The 22497-nt window shown below is 45.1% G+C and overlaps 2 protein-coding genes across 10 annotated transcripts in view; both read left to right on the forward strand.

Moving 5' to 3' along the window:
- RPH3A (rabphilin 3A) overlaps positions 1–2808 on the forward strand; it is a 277632-nt gene extending 274824 nt beyond the window's left edge. For all 9 annotated transcript variants that reach the window (XM_027566633.1, XM_027566634.1, XM_027566637.1 and 6 more), the window contains one exon: positions 604–2808. In XM_027566633.1, coding sequence (XP_027422434.1) covers positions 604–734 — 131 coding nt within the window. In that variant the 3' untranslated portion in view covers positions 735–2808. The remainder of the gene's footprint in view (positions 1–603) is intronic.
- Positions 2809–7355: 4547 nt separating this feature from the next.
- The window catches only part of LOC113907723 (2'-5'-oligoadenylate synthase 3-like), a 28315-nt gene continuing 13173 nt past the window's right edge, over positions 7356–22497 (forward strand). The window contains 5 exon segments of the mRNA XM_027567342.1: positions 7356–7628; positions 8421–8730; positions 11262–11446; positions 13542–13774; positions 14591–14783. Coding sequence (XP_027423143.1) covers positions 7449–7628; positions 8421–8730; positions 11262–11446; positions 13542–13774; positions 14591–14783 — 1101 coding nt within the window. The 5' untranslated portion in view covers positions 7356–7448.

Consider the following 22497-nt stretch of genomic DNA (forward strand, 5'->3'; position numbering starts at 1 on the left):
GGAGGGAATTCCAGACAATGCATACAGCTCCAGCAAAGGAGTGCAGGTGGGATTGAGCAGGGTGATGAAACAGACTCCTTGGAAATGCATGATGAGTCCCCAGAAGTAGTGAGAGAGAATTTCAGTGAGCAGAGTGGTGATTTTAAAAAGGTCTTTAGGGACTTTCCTGGTGGTCCAGAGATTAAGAATTCTCTGGATTCACCTCCCAATGCAGAGAATGTGGGTTTGATCCCTGGTCAGGGAGCTAGGATCCCACATGTTAAAAACATTAAACAGGAGCAATATTATAACATAGTCAATGAAGACTTTAAAAAAATAAAGAAGGTCTTGAAAAATAGACAGTGTAGTTATGACTTGATGCCACAGTAGGGAGCCATTGCAGGTTCTTAAGCAGGGAGTCTGTAGACAAAGAAAACCAGTGGTAATAATAACATCACAACCACAACTTCCAGGAGAAAGGGTGGATCCCAAGTGGCTGGCTGGGTGGGTGGTCACTACTTGGTGGCAGGTTTTCCCCCAACTAGACACTTGGGTCTAGAATGAGATTCCTGTGCATTCCTCCACTCTGACCACCTGCCCCTGTCTTCCCCTCTTGTCCTCCAGGAGGCTGCCAGCTGGGGATCTCGGCCAAGGGAGAGCGCTTAAAACACTGGTACGAGTGTCTGAAAAACAAGGACAAGAAGATCGAACGCTGGCACCAGCTACAGAATGAGAACCACGTGTCGAGCGATTAGGGTGGTGCCCAGGTCCCCAGGTCCATGCCCCGATCTTGTGCCCCTCACCCCCACCCCTAGCCTGCCCCAGCTGCCCGTTACATTCTTGTCTCTCTTCTCGACACCTTCCCCACCCATCCTTCCTGGAGCCTGCCTTTGAGGTCTCCCCTGCACCACGGACATTGCCACCAATAACTTCAACTCTCCGCGATGCTGCGATGCGGGCTCTGAATCCAGCCTGTCTCAGATCCCTCCAGGATGGAGCCGTAGGGATGAGGAGAGTTTCACAAGGAGGTTGTTCGTTTAACAACCTCTCAGCCCGGGTGACTTACAGAGGCTCTTCATCATTTAGGACTGTTTTTAGACCCTCCTGGCCTTGGACACACCTAACATCCAACCGCCTATACCTTCAGCTGTCAGCAGAGCCAGACAAGGTCATGAGGATGAGCTCTGGGACAGAAATGGAGCATCCCAGCTCCCCCCCACCACCTCTTCACATCATGCACTCAATTGCCACAAAACAGACCCCCGTGTTTAAACTCTCCGGTGACTAGGAACACACTTCCCAGCTCTAGATGCATCTAGAAATGACCTTGCAGAATACTCCAAGGGACTGGGTAGTCCCCTCTTTCAAGATGTTCCCTATTTGCTTCCTAGCAGACACTAGCCCCCATTCTGTACCACCCCTCTCCCACTTCTCCTCCTTCCTTTCGCCCGATGCCACATTCATCTTTATCTTCTCACCCCCTTATCTCTTCTCTCCGCCCCCACCTCTCGCCCCTTCTTCTTTCCCCTTCTCTGAGGGGATAGGATAGCAAAAGCAAAAACGTGTATCTTAACACAGGCTCACCTCCTCACCTCCTCTCACCAGCCTAACGAGCAAATGCTGAGAAACTGGCAAAATCCTGAACTACCACTTAGGTCCCTGCTTCTGTAACCACTTCTCCCCTTGGCAGAGCCGGGTGTACTTGGACCTTGGGCCGCTCGCTAGCACTGCCCCGGGTGCATGGCAGCATCCAGCAAGCTGTGTAGATGCTCCGCTCAGATGGCCTTTCTCAGCCCCTGACCTCCCCAAGTGGGTGCAGAAGGTGTTCAAACCAGAGCCCTGGTTTCCAGGGGGCCTCTCTATAGAAGCCACCAGTCTCCTTCCTTGGCTCTTAGTTAAATGAACACATGACCCGTTCCCCTCACTCTCTCTCTCTCTCTGACTGTATCCTGTCTCTAACTCAGAATCGTCTCTGGTCTCTCTGTCTCTCTCTGTCTCTTTATCTCTTGCACCCTGTTCATTGTGTTGGGAGAATAAAACACCATCGTGCACATAAAGCGTTTGAAAGTGACAGATCCTGACACCAAAGGCTTTTGTTCCATCCTGGATTGTTCAAGTCTTTCTAAAATTTTTTTTTAATTGTTTTAAAGGAGGAAAAGGCAATGAGGTCAAACTTTATAAGATTTGAGTCCAGGTCATCTCCAGTGCCCTGCGAGAAAGGCTGGATTTTTACCCCCCATTTCCAGTAAGTCTTCCTCCATGAAAATCACCCCATTCTCTCCCAAACCCCACCATTATCTACAGAAGTAGCCAGATGGACACTACACTCTCGCTGTCTCCAAACGCACACCTGTTAACCTTCCCTTTCAGGGCCTTCCACCCCCAGCTCCCTTGACAAGTCATTGGAAGGCATTGATTTCTTGCCTTGAATAACCATTTTCTAGATGCCAGGCAGCTCGCCTTCTCTACAATGGCCAGCAGCTTCCTGGCTGCCATCTTCCCTGCTGACCCTCTCTCTCCCCAGGGGCTCCCTTGGTGCCCATTCTCAGCCCACCTCCTTCTCACGGTTCGCCCTTAGGAGAAAGCATGCTGGCTGTGTCGCCCAGGCCTAACGCTGGTATTGGCGCTGGACTCAGCATGCGGCTAGCTCACAGTGCCTCGGTCCAGGCGCGCCCCTTCCCTGACAGATGTAAGCACCTCCCTGCCTTGAACACACACACACACACACACACACACACACACACACACGCCCTCTGGTGCATGCAGAACTACCCATCGCCTTTCTTTGTGATGATGTAGCCAAAAATAAAGTAGGAATATCCAGGAAAACCGGTGGCCTGGGTTTTTGTCCTCTCTGGTTTCTGGAAGCTTTCTCTTCCTGCCGACATGCATGATGCCTACTCAGATAGTCAGTATTTAATGAGCATCTACTGTGTTGCAGCCCCTGGGGTTACAACAGTGAACAAGGCAGATGTGGTCCCCGAGCCCATGAAGTGTGCTTTCTGGTGGATTTCATCTTGGAAAGGTAGGCTCCAGCCAACTTGGCTGAGCTCACACCCTCCTGGAAGAATGCTTTTTGCTGGTGTCCACTCAATAAGAAGGGGACATCCTCCTCTTCTCCTACCTAGCCCAGCCTTGGGGAAAAACCCCTAGTGGTTGTAGAATCAGATAATGTCAAGGCTGAAAGAGACCATAGAGTTGAGCCAGAGTCTAGTTCAGTGAACTCACTTATCTGACAGATGAATAACCCAAAGTCCAGAGAAGGGAATGGCACACCCAGGGTCTCATGGCTGCAATGCCAGGAAAGGAGCTAGATCAGTAGACTCCGCGTGCACTGCTCTTAACGCACCAATCCAAAAAGGCAACTCACCAAATACCTCCTTTGTATTCTAGCACTTTCCATCCTGTGGTGAGCCTTTTCAGAGAGGATCCCTCAGTTGAGATTCTCAATGGTCCTGAATGTGAGCTAGTAAGTAAACTAACTTTTCAGAAGGATTTGGAAACTCCCTGCAAGTGCAATTTTTCAGCTCACACCAAGAGTGCTTAAGCAACTCATCAGGAAGGTTGGTTACCTCTCAGAAGGAGCTGACAGTTCCAGCCAAGGGAAACTTCTCTTCATGCCAAGTGTGAGGCAGTTTCCTTTTCTCATCCCCAAAAGGGTGGTTTTCGAGGTTGGGGACAGAAGCTGGCATATTAGAATCACCTGGGGAGATTCTTTTTTTTTTTTTTCAAACTACTGTGTTTGCCCTGCCACCTTCTCTGCTCCCTTCACATTCTGCTACACCCTGGGGACGGGAGGTATATTTGAAAACATTTCCTGGTTGATGGCTTGGTCTTCCCACCTCCATCATGACTTTGCAAACCTCTGCCCTAAAAGTCCGTCAATTTGCCTCCAATCCCGTCAGCTGCCACCAGGTGGAGAGAGGTGCCCTTTAGGGCCACAGAGCTCTCTCAGGAATGGCAGGAGACCCGAGTTACCACTCTCTTTCCTGTGCTCATGGTGCACCACTAGACACTACTGCTGAGCAAGATTGAAGGCAGGAGGAGAAGGGTCGACAGAGGATGAGATGGTTGGATGGCATCACCGACTTGATGGACGTGAGTTTGAGCAAGCTCCACTTTCCTGATGGACAGGGAAGCCTGGCATGCTGCAGTCCATGGGGTCGCGAAGAGTCAGACATGACTGAGTGACTGAACTGACTCACTTCCCACAGAACCTACGAGCAGCATCTATGTCCTGCAACACAGCACTCTACACCCAGCATCTACTATCGGTCAGTCCTGAGCAGCTGAAAAGAAGAAGCCTAATTTCCGCCTCTAAAATGGTTCATCTCCTTACCTGGGCATGAGGACACCCTTAATGGGCTGAGATGAATACATATGAGGAAAGTTTTCATATATATCAGTACACCTAACTTGGCTAATTTTCTTTTTCCCCACTGAAACCAAATATATCAAAGAGGGGATGCTGTGTCCTGAAAATCACCTGACCAGGAAAGCACACCAGCTATTTAATCTTTTCAGTGTAACATTCAGATCCTGACTGTCACTTCCTAGCTGTGGAACCTAAACTTTCTGAGTCTCAGTTTCCTCATCTGGAAAATGGGGGCAATAATAAAGACCTCAAATGGGTGAGACCAAGTTGTCAAGGTCTGGTCTCCCCTCTGGGTTGACAAAGGTGAAGGCCAAGGGGCTGGTGGCCCCTGGTGAAAGCTGGGCACAAGCCAAGTGGGTTAAACACCCAGGGTCTGAAACCCCCTGGGCTGGCCCCACTTCAGCTCAGTCAGACTTGCCAGGGGCCTTTCCTGATAAGGTTAATTAATAATAATAATCCAAGCACCATGGAAACAGAAATGGTTGTCCATGCTCGTAACAGGTGTAATATTTTGCTTGGCTCTGGCCCAAATTTGTTTCTTGAGCTTGAGCGAGTCTCTTCCTCCTATGGGTCTTCAATTCTGTAGGCAGGACATCAGAGTGTCCTGATTCTCTCACTGGGTTCCCCAGGCCCACAATGTGCCTTCATTTCCCAGTCATTCAAAGAAGACCTAGACCATACCATTGAAGGCAGACCCCCTGACTAAAATCCCGTATAATCTGTCTCACATAAAACACACGAGAATGAGCCATCTATGATTTCCTGTGCCTGTTTCTTTAAAGGAAACAAGAACATAAAGCCACTTGCAAAGGCTTAAGGGCCTAATTCCGGATTTTTCCAATTATGCCCTCAGTTCTTTCACAGTTGTCTCACTCATACTTAACTCTATGCGATGTTTTACGGAACTTGGCTTTATTACATCTTGCCAAAGAATTCAGTGCTGGTTTTCTAAGGACAGATCTCTTTTGCACTAGGGGCATCACCGACTCAATGGATATGAGTTTGAGCAAACTCCAGGAGATAGTGAAGGACAGGGAAGCCTGGCGTGCTGCAGTCCCTGGGGTTGCAAAGAGTCAGACATGACTTAGCGACTGAACAACAACAAGGATTTGTTTACATATACTTTTTCAAAAGTATATATTTCATTAATACGTATGATTGCCCCAAAGTCATTTGGGAGCAAACAGAATCTCTGATAAACACTTATTCCAAATGGATGTATAGAGTGTCACATAGTTGGATACCCGTCCCTTTTATGGTTCCAAATACCTTAGGCATGTCAATATTTACACAGAAGAGGTGAGGAGTGTCAATTAATTGATGAGCTGGCTAAGACAAGGGTGATTCAGAAAGTAGCTAACTGTCACTTACAGACCACTTCACCCAACAGCCAAATACACATGTTTCTCCAGCTCACGTGGGACATTCACCAAGAAAGACCACTGTTGAGCCCACAGGATGGGGCTCAGATTCAAAAGAACAGACAGCATAAAGTATAGAATTAAACAAGAAATGAGGAAAAGAAAGATACTTGGAGAATTCCAGCATCTTTGGAGATTACCACATGGGTCCAAAACTCTAAGAGACAGAAAAATTATTTTGCACTCAAGGAAAGGAAAAAAAATAACCAACTAAGATCTTGAGATGCGATGAAAGCAGCACTTAGAGGAAAACTTTTAGCACTGAATGTATATATTAGAAGAGGAGAAATATCTAAACTCAGAGATGAGCTGGTGGAGCAAGAGGTGAAAACATTCTGGGGTGATTTCGTAATTGGTGGAGATAAGACATGATTTTGGCAGTCATAAAATGTACAATGTAGAGTGAACCATAGAGTAAACGTTGAGCTTTGTTTAATAATAACATGTCAATATCAGTTCATCTTACCACACCAAAGTCAAAAATAGGGGAAATGATGGGGACATAAGTGAACTCTGTCCAGTTCAGTTCAGTCACTCAGTTGTGTCTGACTCTTTGCAACCCCATGAACCACAGCACGCCAGGCCTCCCTGTCCATCACCAACTCCTGGAGTTTACCCAAACTTATGTCCATTGAGTTGGAGATGCCATCCAACCATCTCATCCTCTGTCGTCCCTTCTCTTCCTGCCTTCAATCTTTCCCAGCATCAGGGTCTTTTCAAATAAGTCAGCTCTTCACATCAGGTGGCCAAAATATTGGAGTTTCAGCTTCAAGTGAACTCTGTACTTATACTCAATTTTTCTGTAAACCTGAAGCCTCTTTAGGAAATAAAGTCTATTAATCAAAAAGGGGGGAAAGTACAGGACAACGTCATTTAGAAAAAAAAAGACACTTTGTCCGTTAACCTGTGGCGGGGGGGAATATATATATATATATCTGAAAAGATCTACACCAGAATGCTTATAGATGTAGTTCTTGAGGTTTGGGATCCTAGATGGTCTTTACACTCTCTTATTTTCCTGGCATTTTTCTTTTTGAAATATGCAGGTAGTGCTGTAAAGATTACAGGAGACTATAAAACAGTTTGGTAGGCAACCAAAAAAGACAAAAGAAATCTCCCAAAATGTTTTTACTTATAATTTCTCTTGGGTGAGGTACTAACCTGGGTTAAAAAAGCAACATTTTCAGAATAGTGTCAAGAAAGGCCTAATGCTCTAGGGCAGGGGTCCCAACCAGGCCACACAGCAGGAAGCAATTGGCTGGCGAGCAAGCAAAGCTTCATTGGGGCTCCCCATTGCTCACATTGCTGCCTGAACCCCCTGCAAGAATTCATATATCTTCTTCCAAGAAACCAGTCCCTGGTGCCAAAAAGGTTGGGGACTGCTGTCTAAGGGGCTGGTTAAAAACAAAAAGTCTCAGAAAACAAGAGAAAGAGGTGGGAGACAAAGGTCAGGATCAAAGAGACACTTAATTTCTTCAATGCAAAGAACAAGGGTATGGCTCCTCCCTTCTGACGAAATGATAGCCCAGATTCTGACAAGGCTCTGCCTTTTCAAGGAAATGAAACTCACGGCAGCCTAGTTCCAGGCAGCAGAAAAGACAGAAGCTAATAGGTTTAGGCTACCAGTTCTGCCTCCCTTCAATGGTTCTTCTGCCCCTTCCTGCCTGAACATCATGAAGAAACTCAGAAAAACCCAAGCCAACAAACTGGATGAGTTCATCGAAGACCACCTCCTGCCACACAAGGAGTTCCGAAGGCAGGTTAATGAAGCCATTGACATCATCTGCACTTTCCTGAAGGAGACGTGCTTCCAAGAGGCCGTCCACCCTTTTCGGGTGTCCAAAGTTGTGAAGGTGAGTCTAGAACTGCCTGGCTGGGGAGAAGCGGGGCTGGTGAGCAAGCGTTTCCACAGAGACAGACAGAGAGCAAGAGGTTGAGGTCTCTAGGGCTGGTGGTTTCTGATTTATCCATGCCAAAACTATAACCACACTTGTGAAAATAGCTTCTGGGGAGAGGGCATCCAACTATAAGTTTTATACAAATGTCCTGGGGAAGTGTATAAACCACCTAGGTCACGAATCTAGGCAATCTGAATCCTGGCAGTATCTACAGTTCACTAATCTTTGACCAGGCTGGGGTCTCACCATTTCTGCAGAGTCATGAGCTGGTTAAGAGTATAGGTTTTGAAAGCAAATAGCGCCTGCTGGCTGTGAGGTCTTGGGCAAGTCACTTAACCTCTCTGTGCCTTGGTTTCCTTATCCAGAATTTTCAGCAAATCAAGTAAAGTCAGCCATGGGCCAGTTTACAGTATTAATCACATAAGGTCATAAATTACAAGACGTAAAGAACACAGACTTTAGAAAAAGACAACCAGGGTGTGAACAGCATCTCTGTCACCTACTAGCTGTGTGACTTGACTGATACATGATCTCTCTCAGCATCCGTTTCGCCATCCGGAAGATGACAACAGATAGTAACAGTAGCTAGATCCCAGAGTTCTTGTGAGCATTCTAGGAGTTACAGCCTTTGATGCCTTCAGAGCAGTGGCTAGCGCTCAAAATGTTAGTGATTGTTCTCAGCATTTTATTTAGGGAGGCTCTTCTCAAATGATAAATGTCAGTTCTCATTCTCATCACCTGTTTTAGGGTGGCTCCTCAGGCAAAGGCACGACCCTCAAGGACCTCTCAGATGCTGACCTTGTCGTCTTCCTCACCAATCTCACAAGTTTTCAGGAAAACTTTGAGCACCGAGTAAGATTCATCAAGGAAATTAGGAGACGGTTGGAAGCCTATCAAAGACAGAAAACATTTGAAGTGGAGTTTGAGGTCCTGAAGCAGCGAAAGAGGAAGCGGCGTGCTCTCAGCTTCGTGCTCAGGTCCCCCTGGTTCTGCCAGGGGGTAAAGTTTGATGTCCTGCCCGCCTTTGATGCCCTGGCTAAGTACTCCCAGTCACAAGGTATTTCAGCCTTTGTCCTATGTCAGGGATTCTTTCTTTCTTTTTTTTCATGGTTTTGAGCAGAAATCTCCCTCAGTTCAAGAGCCTTTTAAAACATCCCGTCAACACGGGGAGGAGATCTTAGTATCTCTCTCAGAGCAAGATAATTAGGGTCATACTCAGCCACCATGACAATATTAAACAGCAAATTGGTACAAATTCGGGGTAAGATGTTTCTTTTTTTCATCTTATTTATTTATTTATATTGAAATATAGCTGATTGACAAGGTTGATTCCTGTTGTACATCAAAGTGATTTGGTTTTATGTATATACACACACACACATACATACACACACAATTCTTTTTAAAACATTCTTTCCCATTATGTTTTATCATAGGATTTCTGTTAACTGGAGGGTAGTTGCTTTACACTGTGTGTTAGTGTCTGCTGTGCAACAACGTGAATCAGCTATAAGCATACACGTATCGCCAAACTTTGAACTGTGTCTGTGAGCATCTGTGCTTCATCGCAGTTTCTTTTGTGCATCCCTAATAAGATGTGTCCTAAGGTAATTACTTTGTTTTACACCATTTTGACTTAACAAAACTTTCACAGGAACACTCTACTTTTGAATAGTGGGGATAAGTGTGTAAACTCTTACCATCCGTAACCTCCTTGTGACAGGTTTATAGCCTGTTGGACTCACTTGGTACCTCTCACTTACCTTCCTCTTGATCTCTTACAGAGCTTTATCTGTTGTGCATCTCAGGATCAAAAGAATATATTGAAAATTGAGCTCATGGGGGATGGTACTGACAACACCCTGTTTTCTCTAAGGCACAATGGATGCTAGGCTGCCTTCTGCAGGAACAAGAAGTATTTTAAGAGAGGTTGAAATCTGGTCTACTTGTGGTCACTCAGTCTACACTAGCCCCACATATATTAAGAAATGTGAATACTTTCCTTGGGAGAGAGGACCATGTCTTGATTTATCTGTCTTTTCTAACTACTGGCTTTCTGGTCCAGATTTTCTACAGTGACATCCTCCATTATTCCCAGTTGGCTCATTTTTTTTCCCTTAACCCTTTGTGCTCCCTCACATTTTGTATGTTTGTTTATTATAGCCAGGCTTACTAGTTCTACTTATGCCAAAGTGTGTGAACCTTACCTTACTAAAAATGAGGAAGTTACACATAAAACAGATCACCAACAAGGATATACTGAATAGCATAGGGAACTATTGGAAAAGGACATGGCAACCCACTTCAGTATTCTTGCCTAGAAAATCCCATGGATGGAGTTGCCTGGTAGGCTAGTCTATGGGGTCACAGAGAGTCGAACACAACTGAGTGACTTCACTTTCAGTAGGGAACTATGTTCAGTATCTTACAGTATATCTTATCTATTTATAACTGAATCACATTGCTGGACACCTGAAACCAACACAATATTGTAAATAAATTAACTTCAAGTCGTTCAGCTGTGTCCAACTCTTTGTGACCCCATGGACTGTAGCCCGCCAGGCTCCTCTGTCCTTGGGATTCTCTGGGCAAGGATACTGGACTGGATTGCCGTTCCCTTCTCCAGGGGATCTTCCTCACCCAGGGATCAAACCTGGGTCTCCTGCATTGCAGGCAGATTCTTTATCATCTGAGCCACCAGGGAAGCCCAAGAATAGATAAATCCCATCCCCCAAAATTAGGCAGCATAGATCTGATGTAAACTCAGAATGTTAATTTCATCTATTTTTCAAAGCATGAGGAACCTCAGCAAACTTATCCTGAGCATTAGCATCTATAGACAATCTGCAAGATCACTGGGACAGGGAGCAATACATCTCTGAGGTTCAATTTCCGCTGTGTACCTTGGAGGCACAAGGCATATTCCATGGCCTAAATGAGACAGACAGAGAACCTCTTTCCTGGAGCTTGACCATATGAACACCAGGAATGAGATGATGACTCGCTCTGACAAAAACCGAATATGGGGATCCAAAAGAGAGAGGTGGGGATCAGAGGACTTTCACAGACAGGGCAACAAGGGAGGGGACCTCTGACCTGAGGCCTAAGGGATGAGAAGAGGCCAAGCACGCAAAGATCTGGGGGTTCCAGAGGAGGAAACAGCAGGTGCAAAGACAGGAATGAACATGGCATATTTGAAGAAGTGAAGCATCCAGGGGAGTCAGTGGCAAAGGGATTGAGGCAGGAGGTAAGACAAAGGAGGAGATAGGTCTCACCATCCGTGTGGGCCACTTTGCGGACTTGGAATTTTATCCAGAGGTCCTAGGAAGCAAGAAGTGGAAGGATCAGGTTTAAAGGGCTCTGTGTGGGCTGTGGAGGATCCAGGGAGGAGGGTGCCGCCACCTCTGCTGAGTCCAGGTGAGAGACGATGGGTGACGGCAGTAGAGGCAGGAGAAGGGAGGACCGGGGATGGACCTCAGGCCCCCTGGCTCTGGGCCTGCTGACCTCCCCACTGGCCCCTACGGCCAGTGAGCTTGTCTAGAGAAGAGAAGAGCTGATGCCTTAAAGTTCTGGATGCCTCCTCCATAGCTCAGGTGACTGAAGATTACAAACCTAACCCTCAAATCTACGTCCAGCTCATCCAAGAGTGTGAGAACCTGAGGAGAGAGGGCGAGTTCTCCCCCTGCTTCACGGAGCTGCAGAGAGCCTTCCTGAAGGAGCGTCCGGCCAAGCTGAAGAGCCTCATCCGCCTGGTGAAGCACTGGTACCAACAGGTATGGCCGGTCCCATCTGGGCAGAGAGCCGAGGAGGAGGAAGAGGGGAAGGGAGAGAGTGAGGACGGGAGAGGAGGGAGGGAGGCGTGGAGGGAGGGAAGGAGCAGGGAGAGGTGTGGGGAGGAGAAGAAAGAAGAGAGGGAGGAGGGGAGGAATCAGAAAGGATGCGGGAGGCAGGAGGGAGCCGGATGGAGACGGATGGAGAGGAGGGAAGGGCATGGAGGAGGGGAGAGGGCAGGAAACAAGAAGGAAAGGCTGAAAGGAAGAAGGTGGAGGTGTAGAGGGTGTAGGGAGGGGGAAAGGTTAGGGAGAAAAAAAAGTAGGGCCTGCCTGGGATGGGTGCCAGTGGACATCTCATTCTTCCTAGTCTTCCCACATCACGAAACGAGAGCTCCATCCTTCCAGCTACGCTGGGCAGAACCATGGGTCCTTCTTATCTTTTTCACACACATACCCACTCACACACCCATCCAACCAGTCTGCAAGTGGCTTGGACCTGTATCTAAAATAAACCCATTATCATCGATTGCTACCGTCTCAGTCACTTCCACTGACCCCCATACCCTCCCCCCCACCATAATCTCAGGAGGCTCACAGGATCTGCCCTCACGCTCTCCGAACCCCTCTCTCTGCCCTCTCACCCCCACTCCCAGGCTGGTCTCTCCTCTTCATTAGTTCTCCAAGGAGGAAACTCTACTCCAGCCTCAGGGCCTTTGCATGAGCTTGTTTGTTTGTTTATTGTCTATCTCCCCACTAAAAATGTCCACAAAAGAAGGGCTTTGTATATTTTATTTATATATATTGTATAAATATACATTATAATATTGTATATTTTATTCATTGCTGTTGCCACAGAACCTACAATAGTGCCTGGCACATAATACGTGCTCACTGGGTAATTATTCAATAAATTAATGAGTGCTAACCCCCTACTCCCCGCCTCCCAACCCACACTCTTTTATTCACTTCCTGACTGTCTGAATTTGCGCACATGAAGTAACCTCTTGTTTTGTCACTTGTGAAGAGTAACATGGCCCAGCAACACTAAATCATATGCCATGACGATGCGCATATGGTTTGTTTGGGTAATTTGCACATTTTAACATTAATTCCTCAAATCCATCATCACTATATCTTTCCATTTATTTTTGTCATCTTCAGTTTCTCTCATCAAAGTCTTATACACTACAGGGTACAGGTCTTTCACCTCTATGGTTAAATTTATTCCTAGTTTTTAAATCCTTTTTGATGCAATTATAAATGGGATTGTTTTTAAATTTCTCATTCCAGTAGTCTGTTATTCATGTATAGAGGTACAACAGATTTCCATGTGTTATTTTTGTATCCTACAGTATTCCTGCATTCAGTCTTCGATTGTCTTAAGTTTTTTGGTGGTGTCTTTGGGTTTTCTATGTATAATATCATGTCATCTGCAGATAGCAATAGTATAACGTCCTCCTTTTTGCTCTGGATGTATTTTGTTTCTTTTTCCTGCCTGATTGCTATGGACAGACTTCTAATACTATATTGGATAAATGTGGGGAGAGAGGGCGTATATGTCTTGTTCCCGATCTTAAAAGCTTCCAGCCTTCACCACTGAGTGTGATATTAGCTGTGTGTTGGTCATATACGGCTTATATTGAGTTATGTTCTCTCCATACCCACCTTGGAAAGAGTCTGTATCACATACGACTGTTGAATTTTCTCAAATGTTTTTTTTCTGTATCTGGGGAAATGGTCACACGCTTTTTATCCTTTATTTTCTTAATACAACTGTATCAATTGATTGATCTGTGATACTGAAGCATCCTTGCATCCCTGGAATATATCTAACTTGATCATACTGTATGACCTTATAATATATTGGAGAATTTACTTTGCTAGTATTTTGTGGAGGATTTTCACATCTATGATAAATCAGGCCTATCGTTTTCTTTTTTGTGCTGTATTTGTCTGGTTTTGGTATAAAAGGAGTTTGAAATCGTCTCTTGATCCTCACTTTTCTGGAATAGTTTGAGAAGTATTGGCATTAACTCATTAACTGTTCATACAAAAGCTGAAAAATTCATGTTTCTAATTTTTTTCCTCTTCTCAGTGTAAGAAGAGACATGGGAAAAAACTGCCCTCACAGTATGCCCTGGAGTTGCTGACTATCTATGCCTGGGAGCAGGAAGGCTCAAAAACAAAATTCAAGACAGCTGAAGGATTTCGGACTGTTTTGGAGTTAGTCCTGAAGCATCAGGACCTCTGCATCTACTGGAAAAAGTATTATGACTTTGAAAACCCTATTATTACACAATGCCTGAAAAGACAACTTGAAAAACCCAGGTACTCTATCCTCACATGGCTTAGCTCCCCATAAAATGAAGCGCTGATTACAGCTGTGGAACCCTGGAAATTCAGGAAAAAATAGGGTTCCACATTTATTGATCATCAGCTATTGTCAATCATGCTGAGTGCTTTACTCTTACCATGCAATTTAAATAATAAATTTAAATAATAACCTGCAACCCTGTGAGGCTGGCACTGTGCTAACCATTACACAGATTAACTGAGGTTTGGAGAAAGAAGGGCTTGTTCAAACCTTTACAGAAAATGAGTGAAATAACTGAAATTTTACTGACATAACAATAGCTACAGCAATAATAAAAATTGCTTCCAGGAAGTAAGAGCTTGCTGTAAGACAAAAACACTCTGATAGAATAGTGGAATTTTGGTTATTAAACCTGTCATGTATAGACCCCTCATTATGTTTCAGTTACTGTTGGGAGCATGTCAAGTGCTTCTCTAGATCCTCATACAGCATCCTTTGAGGCAGGGATTTTCAAATCTGCCCATTTCACAGATGAGGATACTGAGGACTAGAGATTCAGGTGACCTGCCCAGAGAGACACCACTACTAAAGAGCAGAGGTGAGATTGAAACCGGGTCTCTCCAGGCCCAAATGCAAGCCTCCTTCACCTCGTGTTCAATGCCCACTGTAGGGCAAGGCACCCAGGTCACAACCCAGGGAGAGGTGTCCATGGGCCCTCCAACTGCCCCCAGAAACAGTCTACCCAGGCTGGTATTTTGCCCTGCCGGGAGCTCTGAACACCCCAGACACAGCCCATGTACTCACCTGTCCTCTCTGACTGTTGTTTCCAGGCCTGTGATTCTGGACCCGGCTGACCCGACTGGAAATGTGGCTGGTAGAGAGCCACAGAGGTGGCAGCTGCTGGCACAGGAGGTTACAGTCTGGCTGAGGTATTCGTGCTGTAAGAATCAGAATGGGTCTCCAGTGAGCCCCTGGAACGTGCCAGTGACACCTCCTCATTACTTATCTGACCTGATATTGATGGCATGTTGAGATAACAACTTCTAGAAATGCTACTTAGTCAAATGGAGTTTCATCTCAGTCTTTGTATTCTTTCATTGTGGTTACTAGAATATGTAGAATTATACCTGTGTGTGCCCCAGAATGAATCACTGGCTTAGACAGCAGGCTTACCAACTTCCATTGTCACCCTGCCTTGGTACCAAAACCAACGTGTCATTGACAAAAGTCCATTCCAGAAAAACTCCCATAAGGACACACAAAAGATCAAGATGTTCTTATTGCCTGAGTCACTGGTCACCTAAGTGGTTGGAAGACAGTCTTTGGCTTCTCCATATTGCTGTTCCTCCTTTGAGGCCTCCAGCATCCCCATGAGATGGGTTTTACTTTGATTCTCATTGTAATACATTGAGACATGGCCACTCACTCAGAGTCCCCTGATGAGTGAGAGACGAGAGTGTGAAGTTAGGGTTAGGGTCCTTCTTGCTATGAAGCTCCTGCTCTTTGTTGCCGCTCTCAATGTGTCTTCATACACTGAATTTTTCTGTTTCTCATTTGGGGACCATGACAAGGGATATAGCAGAGCCTCAGTGGAGGGAACATACTCGGCTGAGGGTCCCAGCTACTGCCCTCTGTGATCCATCTCCACGTTGACACCAAGCCACGCTGCCTACCTGCAGCTCCCAGACAATGATCATGGGTGCCAGAGACACTCAGGCAGCCCCATTCCTGAGAGGCAGGGGAAGCTCCGACATGGGACACTGGTGAAAGGACTCTCCACGACCTTGCTGGACTTTGTCTTGACAGCAGAGCCAACTGTCCTTCCTTCTTGCCTTCACCCAGAGTCAGATTAGATCAGGGTTGTCAGCTTTCGCAGCTTCCATAAGATCCCTGATCACTGTCTCTCACCTGGGTGTTTCCCCAAAGAACAAGCTCCCACATTTAATGTCACATTGGCATCTGCTCCTTAGAGTGACCCAGACCCACACAAGCACCTCTGCCACCACCCTCAAGGTAGGTGTGGGCTCTTCAGCAAATCCTAGCTGTGATGACCCGAGGTGCCATCCTGGTCATCCTCAGCCATCACCTCTTCTCTTGTCACTGCCTACGAGGTGGCTCCTAGATGAAGCCACCGTCTCACCCTCTCCCCACCCCATCTCAACCCTCATTCCTGCTCCTTGGCCGGGGCTTCTGTGTTTATCCTTTGTATATTTGTGTTCTCAGAGGCTTTGACATCTGGGCCCTGCTGATCCTGGAGAGACTGCCCTCCTGGGGTTGGCTGTTTCCTAGACACAGCCAGCAGCTCACCTGTTGGCCTTTCCCATGCAAACCTGTCGAGCCTTTCCTCTCTGCTCCACTGCCCAGACTCAGAGCCAGTCTGAGCCACAACCCACCCTGCCCCACTCATGCTGGGACCAGGTACCAGATGACTCAGGAAACCCCTTCCTCTCCACAGCCCTCTTACTTTATTCATACTTGCCATCCAAAGACTGCTTTCCCTGCCTCGCCTGCCTTTCCCAGAGAAATGACCATCAAGGTCTTGGCCTTGTTTTTCTCTAACTCGGTCTGCCTCACGGAAGACCCTGGGGGTTCCCGTGTGGCCTGGACACAGGATGACAGGCTGTGTCTCCTGTTTCTAGGGACCTGGGAGGACCATACTTGGTCACTGATTTAAACATGAGAGTGAGAAATATGGTTGTTTTTAAACAAGAGGAAGAATCCCAAAGTGTCTTCAAAACTTGGATCCTTACTCTCTAGTCTCTTGTATCTCGATTTCCATGTCCATGTCGAGTCTTTCTGAAAATGGGATTCTACTCGCCATGGGGTTTTGTTACCACTGTGTTATCTTTAGCACATGTATCTCTTCATGCGTAGAGGATACTTTGGAATCACACGTAATTACCATGTGGGTGGTCTGCTTGTATTGTTTTCTGAGAGTGTTTCAGAATTACATATAAAGCTACAGTCACTAGTAGATTAACTGAATTGGTAAATAGTTGCTCAATTGAAGAGCCACATGGATCATATGGTAGCTGCTACTGCTGCTGCTAAGTCGCTTCAGTCGTGTCCAACTCTGCGCAACCCCATCGACGGCAGCCCATCAGGCTCCACCGTCCCTGGGACTCTCCAGGCAAGAACACTGGAGTGGGTTGCCATTTCCTTCTCCAGGGGGTCTCCCAACCCAGGGATTGAACCCAGGTCTCCCGCATTGCAAGCAGGTTCTTTACCAGCTGAGCCACCAGGGAAGCCCAAGGCCCTCGTTATTTTGTCATTAACCCCTTATCAGATAGTGGATTGTAATCATTTTCTCTATTTCCATTCCCTTTTCTCCCTTTTATTTTATGCCTGTTTTTCATTTTTATTTTATATTGGAGTATAGTTGATTTACATTGTCTGTTAGTTTGAATGTACAGCAAAGTGATTCAGCTATACATATATCTATTCTTTTTCATCAATTACCTTTTCACTTCATTGTGTTTTTTCATTTGCGGGGCAGAAGCTTTTTAGTTGGATTAGTTCCCCTTTGTCTATTTTTGTTTTATTGTCAGTGTTTTGTTTACACAGTCAATTACTCTTTGGCAAAGTTGTCAAGAATATACAATGAGGAAAGGACAGTCTCTTCAATAGATCAAGCTGGGAAAATTGGATATCCACATGCAAAAGGATAAAATCACAACTTTTCTTCCAGCTTGCACAAATATCAACTCAGAATAGATAAAGGCCTAAACATAAGAGCTGAAACTGAAAAACTCCTAGAAGAAAACACAGGGAGAAAGCTTCAAGACGTAAAGTTGGCAAGACTTTATGACTATCATATCAAAACACAGACAAATGGGTGTGAGGTGGTGGTCTGTACTAGTTCTGCTGTGTGGATGCCAGGTATTCCGGCAGCATTTGCTGAAGGGACCGTCCATCCCCACTGTTCTGCAGAACCACTTCAGACATATGTCCAGAGTCATCTGTGTGTGAACCTGTGTTATATCATTGATCAATTTTTGTGTCCTTGGTTTAATATTACCTTTACTAATTATGATAGCCTGATATTAATTCTCAGTGTCTTGTAGAAAACTCTGTTCTGTCCAAACTAATGTCTTCTCTTGGCTCTGTCTATTTCTATGTTAATATTATACTCAGTTTGTGAATTTTCACCCAAAATACAGGGAGGCATTTGATTAGAATTCCATAAATTAGTTCAGGGAAAATGACATCCATGTAATATTGAGAATTCCAGTCCACAAACTTGGAACTTCTTTCCATTAATTTTCTTCTTTAATTACTCTGTAACTACAGTTTATAGTTTTTCCCTGCATTGCTGTTACATATGCTTTCTCATATTATTCCTAGATATCCATATTTATATTAGTGTACTTAGCAAGTGTTCCTAAATTTCCTTTGTAATGTTGGTTTCATGAAGACCTCAATGTTTTCAGTGGCTATGTGGATTATAGTATGATGAGTGAGCTTTATACTTTTCTTAATTTTGTGGTTTTGTTGTATTCTGCTGTAAATCTATATAGCTTATATGACCACAAGAAACAATAAAGCATTTTCTTTCAAAAGTTTTTTGGATAAGTGTTTGTCAGCTGAACTCTGATGATTTGGTCAAAGCTGGTAGATGCAGGTGACACAAAGCTCGAGGGTGGTGCACTTCAGAACTGCTGGTTCAACCTCAAATTCATGAGACTCAGAACAGAGAAGAGAGCATGTAAGGGATGATGGTCATGCTCGTAAGAAATCTGAAACACCCGAGTCATAAATGCCTCATTGCCCAGAGCTGAGTCCTCATTCTGGGCCACTTCCTGCTGAGGAAACAAAACTGGGGAGAATTGAGATTAAAGCAGAAGAGATGAGGGTGGAGTTCTCTGAGCTACCTGCCTTCCGGGCTCCCAGCTCCATGGGAGCTGTCCTGTCTCAGGGCTTCTTTCTCTCTCTGTCATGTTTCTGAGCAGAAGTCTCCCACAGTTCGAGAGCCTTACCAAAATGAGGTGTCTCTAAAAAGTGGAGCAGAGATCATCATATCTCTCCTGGGGCAGTCGTGCCTAAACCAAGCAGGCAACAGGAAACAGTAAATTGGCACAATTTGGGGACAAGACATTCTTTATGGAACCCCCACCAGGCTTACTTGTTTGAATTATGGCAAAGTGTATGAACTTAATTTTTCTAACAATGGGGCAGCATAGATTGATCCTCTGCAGTTGGGGACCTGAGAGGTACGCTTTTTCTTTTTTTTTAGAGGTGTACTTTTGTGGGATTTGATACATAGGAAGTTTTTAATTAATACCTGCCATTATGATTATAAATAATTACCATCACTATCTTACTCACAGCAAAGAGTGTTTAGTAATGATCTCTCCAGCCTGGTTCAAATTGTGGTGCCGGAGAAGACTCTTGAGAGTCCCTTGGACTGCCTGCATGGAGATCAAACCAGTCAATCCTTAAGGAAATCAACTCTGAATATTCACTGGAAGGACTGATACTGAAGCTGAAACTCCCATACTTTGGCCACCTGATGGGAAGAGTCGACTCATTGGAAAAGACCCTGATTCTGGGAAAGATTGAGGGCAGGAGGAGAAGGAGACGACAAAGGATGAGATGGCTGGATGGCATCTCCGACTCAATGGACTTGAGTTTGAGTGAACTCTGGGAGTTGGCAATGGACAGGGAGGGCTGGTTTGATGCAGGCCATGGGGTTGCAAAGAGTCAGACATGACTGAGTGACTGAACTGAGACCATTAGCCAATTTAAGATCCAATAAAAACTTTTTTGAGGGGCTTCTCAGGTAGGTAAAGAATCTACCTGCCAATCCCTGGGTCAGGAGATCCCCTAGAGAAGGAAATGGCAACCCACTCCAGTGGGATTCTTGCCTGGAGAATCCCATGGACAGAGAAGCCTGGTGGGCTGCAGTCCATGGGGTCACAAAGAGTCAGACATGACTTAGTGACTAAACTACCAAAAAGATTTTTAAAGTCAGAATCGCCCTTTATTTTGGTTCAGTATTTGATACCTTTCAAATTCCCTTTTGTGTCTCCTCTTTCAGTTTATCCTGTGAAATAGTTCCCAGAGTGATAAAAAAAAGTTTCTCCCAAGAAATGGAATATTTCCTGCCATATCAGTAGAGACTATGAGACCTTCAAGAACTAACACCCGAAAAAGATGTCCTTTTCATTATAGGGGACTGAAATGCAAAAGTAGGAAGTCAAGAGATACCTGGAGAAACAGGAAAATTTGGCCTTGGAGTACAAAATGAAGCAGGTCAAAGGCTCACAGAATTTTGCCAGGAGAACTCACTGGTCATGGCAAACACCCTCTTCCAACACCACAAGAGAAGACTCTACACATGGACATCACCAGGTGGTCAATACCAAAATCAGATTGATTATTTTCTTTGCAGCCAAAGGTGGAGAAGCTCTGTACAGTCAGCAAAAACAAGGCTGGGAGCTGACTGTGGCTCAGATCATGAACTCCTTATGGCCAAATTCAGACTTAAATTGAAGAAAGTAGGGAAAACCACTAGACCATTCAGGTATGACCTAAATCAAATCCCTTATGATTATACAGGGGAAGTGACAAATAGATTCAAGGGATTCGATCTGATAGAGTGCCTGAAGAACTATGGATGGAGGTTTGTGACACTGTACAGGAGGCAGGAATCAAGACCATCCCTAAGAAAAATAAATACAAAAAGGAAAAATGGTTGTCTGAGGAGGCCTTACAAATAGCTGAGAAAAGAAGAGAAGCTAAAGGCAAAGGAGAAAAGGAAAGATATACCCATTTGAATGCAGAGTTCCAAAGAATAACAAAGAGAGATAAGAAAGCCTTTTTCAGCGATCAGTGCAAATAAATAGAGGAAAACAATGGACTGGGAAAGGCTAGAGATCTCTTCAAGAAAATGAGAGATACCAAGGGAACATTTCATACAAAGATGGGCTCAATAAAGGACAGAAATGGTATGGACCTAACAGAAGCAGAAGATACTAAGAAGAGGTGACAAGAATACACAGAAGAACTATACAAAAAAGATCTTCATGACCCAGATAACCACCATGGTGTGATCACTCACCTAGATCCGGACATCCTGAAATGAGAAGTCAAGCGCACCCTAAGAAGCATCACTACAAACAAAGCTAGTGGAGGTGATGGAGTTCCAGTTGAGCTATTTCAAATCCTAAAAGATGATATGTGAACTCAATATGCCAGCAAATTTGGAAAACTCAGCAGTGGTCACAGGACTAGAAAAGGTCTGTTTTCATTCCAGTCCCAAACAAAGGCGATGCCAAAGAATGTTCAAACTACCACACAATTGCACTCGTCTCACACGCTAGCAAAGTAATGCTCAAAATTCTCCAAGCCAGTCTTCAACAGTACGTGAACCATGAACTTCCAGATGTTCAAGCTGGATTTAAAAAAGGCAGAGGAACAAGAGGTCAAATTGCCAACATCTGTTGGATCATAGAAAAAGCTAGAGAGTTCCAGAAAAACATCTTCTTCTGCTTTATTGAGTATGCCAAAGCCTTTGACTGTGTGGATCACAACAGACTCTGGAAAATTCTTAAAGATATGGGAATATCAGACCACCTGACCTGCCTCTTGAGAATGTATGCAGGTCAAGAAGCAACAGTAAGAACTGGACATGGAACAACAGGTTTGTTCCAAATAGGGACAGGAGTATGTCAAGGCTGTATATTGTCAGCCTGCTTATTTAACTTATATGCAGAGTACATCATGAGAAATGCTGGGCTGGATGAAGCACAAGCTGGAATCAAGATCGCTGGGAGAAATATCAATAAACTCAGATATGCAGATGACACCACCCTTATGGCAGAAAGTGAGGAAGAACTAAAGGGCCTCTTGATAAAAGTGAAAGAGGAGAGTGGAAAAGTTGGCTTAAAATTCAACATTCAGAAAACTAAGATCATGGCATCTGGTCTCATCACTTCATGGCAAATAGGTAGGGAAACAATGGAAACAGTGAGAGACTTCATTTTTGGGGGCTCCAAAATCACTGCAGATGGTGACTGCAGATGGTGACTGCAGACATGAAATTAAAAGACACTTGCTCCTTGGGAGAAAAGTTATGACCAACCTAGACAGCATATTAAAAAGCAGAGACATTACTTTGCCAACAAAAGTCCGTCTAGTCAAAGCTATGGTTTTTCCAATAGTTATGTATGGAGGTGGGAGTTGGACTATAAAGAAAGCTGAGCATGGCAGAATTGATGCTTTTGAACTGTGGTGTTGGAGAAGACTCTTGAGAGTCTCTTGAACTGCAAGGAGATCCAACCAGTCCATCCTAAAGGAAATCAGTCCTGAATATTCATTGGAAGGACTGATGTTGAAGCTGAAACTCCAGTATTTTGGCCACCTGATGCGAAGAACTGACTTGTTGGAAAAGACCCTGATGCTGGGAAAGATTGAAGGCAGGAGGAGAAGGGGATACCAGAGGATGAGATGATTGCATGGCATCATCAACTTGATGGACTTGAGTTTGAGTAAGCTCTGGGAGTTGGTGATGGACAGGGAAGCCTGGTGTGTTGAGTCCATGGGGTTGCAAAGAGTCGGACTCGACTGACTGACTGAACTCAACTGAACTGATGTCAGTAAACAAGGTTGTCACAGTCATCAGCAATTGCAGCCCTTCATGTGAGCTGATGAGCCCTAAGGAAACTCAGGAAGAAAGGTGAGCCCTGAGGAAAGGAAGCGCAGAATGTGAAAGCAGGAAGTGTGTGCTTGTCACTCA

Source organism: Bos indicus x Bos taurus, chromosome 17 (genome assembly GCF_003369695.1).
Source record: "Bos indicus x Bos taurus breed Angus x Brahman F1 hybrid chromosome 17, Bos_hybrid_MaternalHap_v2.0, whole genome shotgun sequence".
NCBI lineage: Eukaryota > Metazoa > Chordata > Mammalia > Artiodactyla > Bovidae > Bos > Bos indicus x Bos taurus.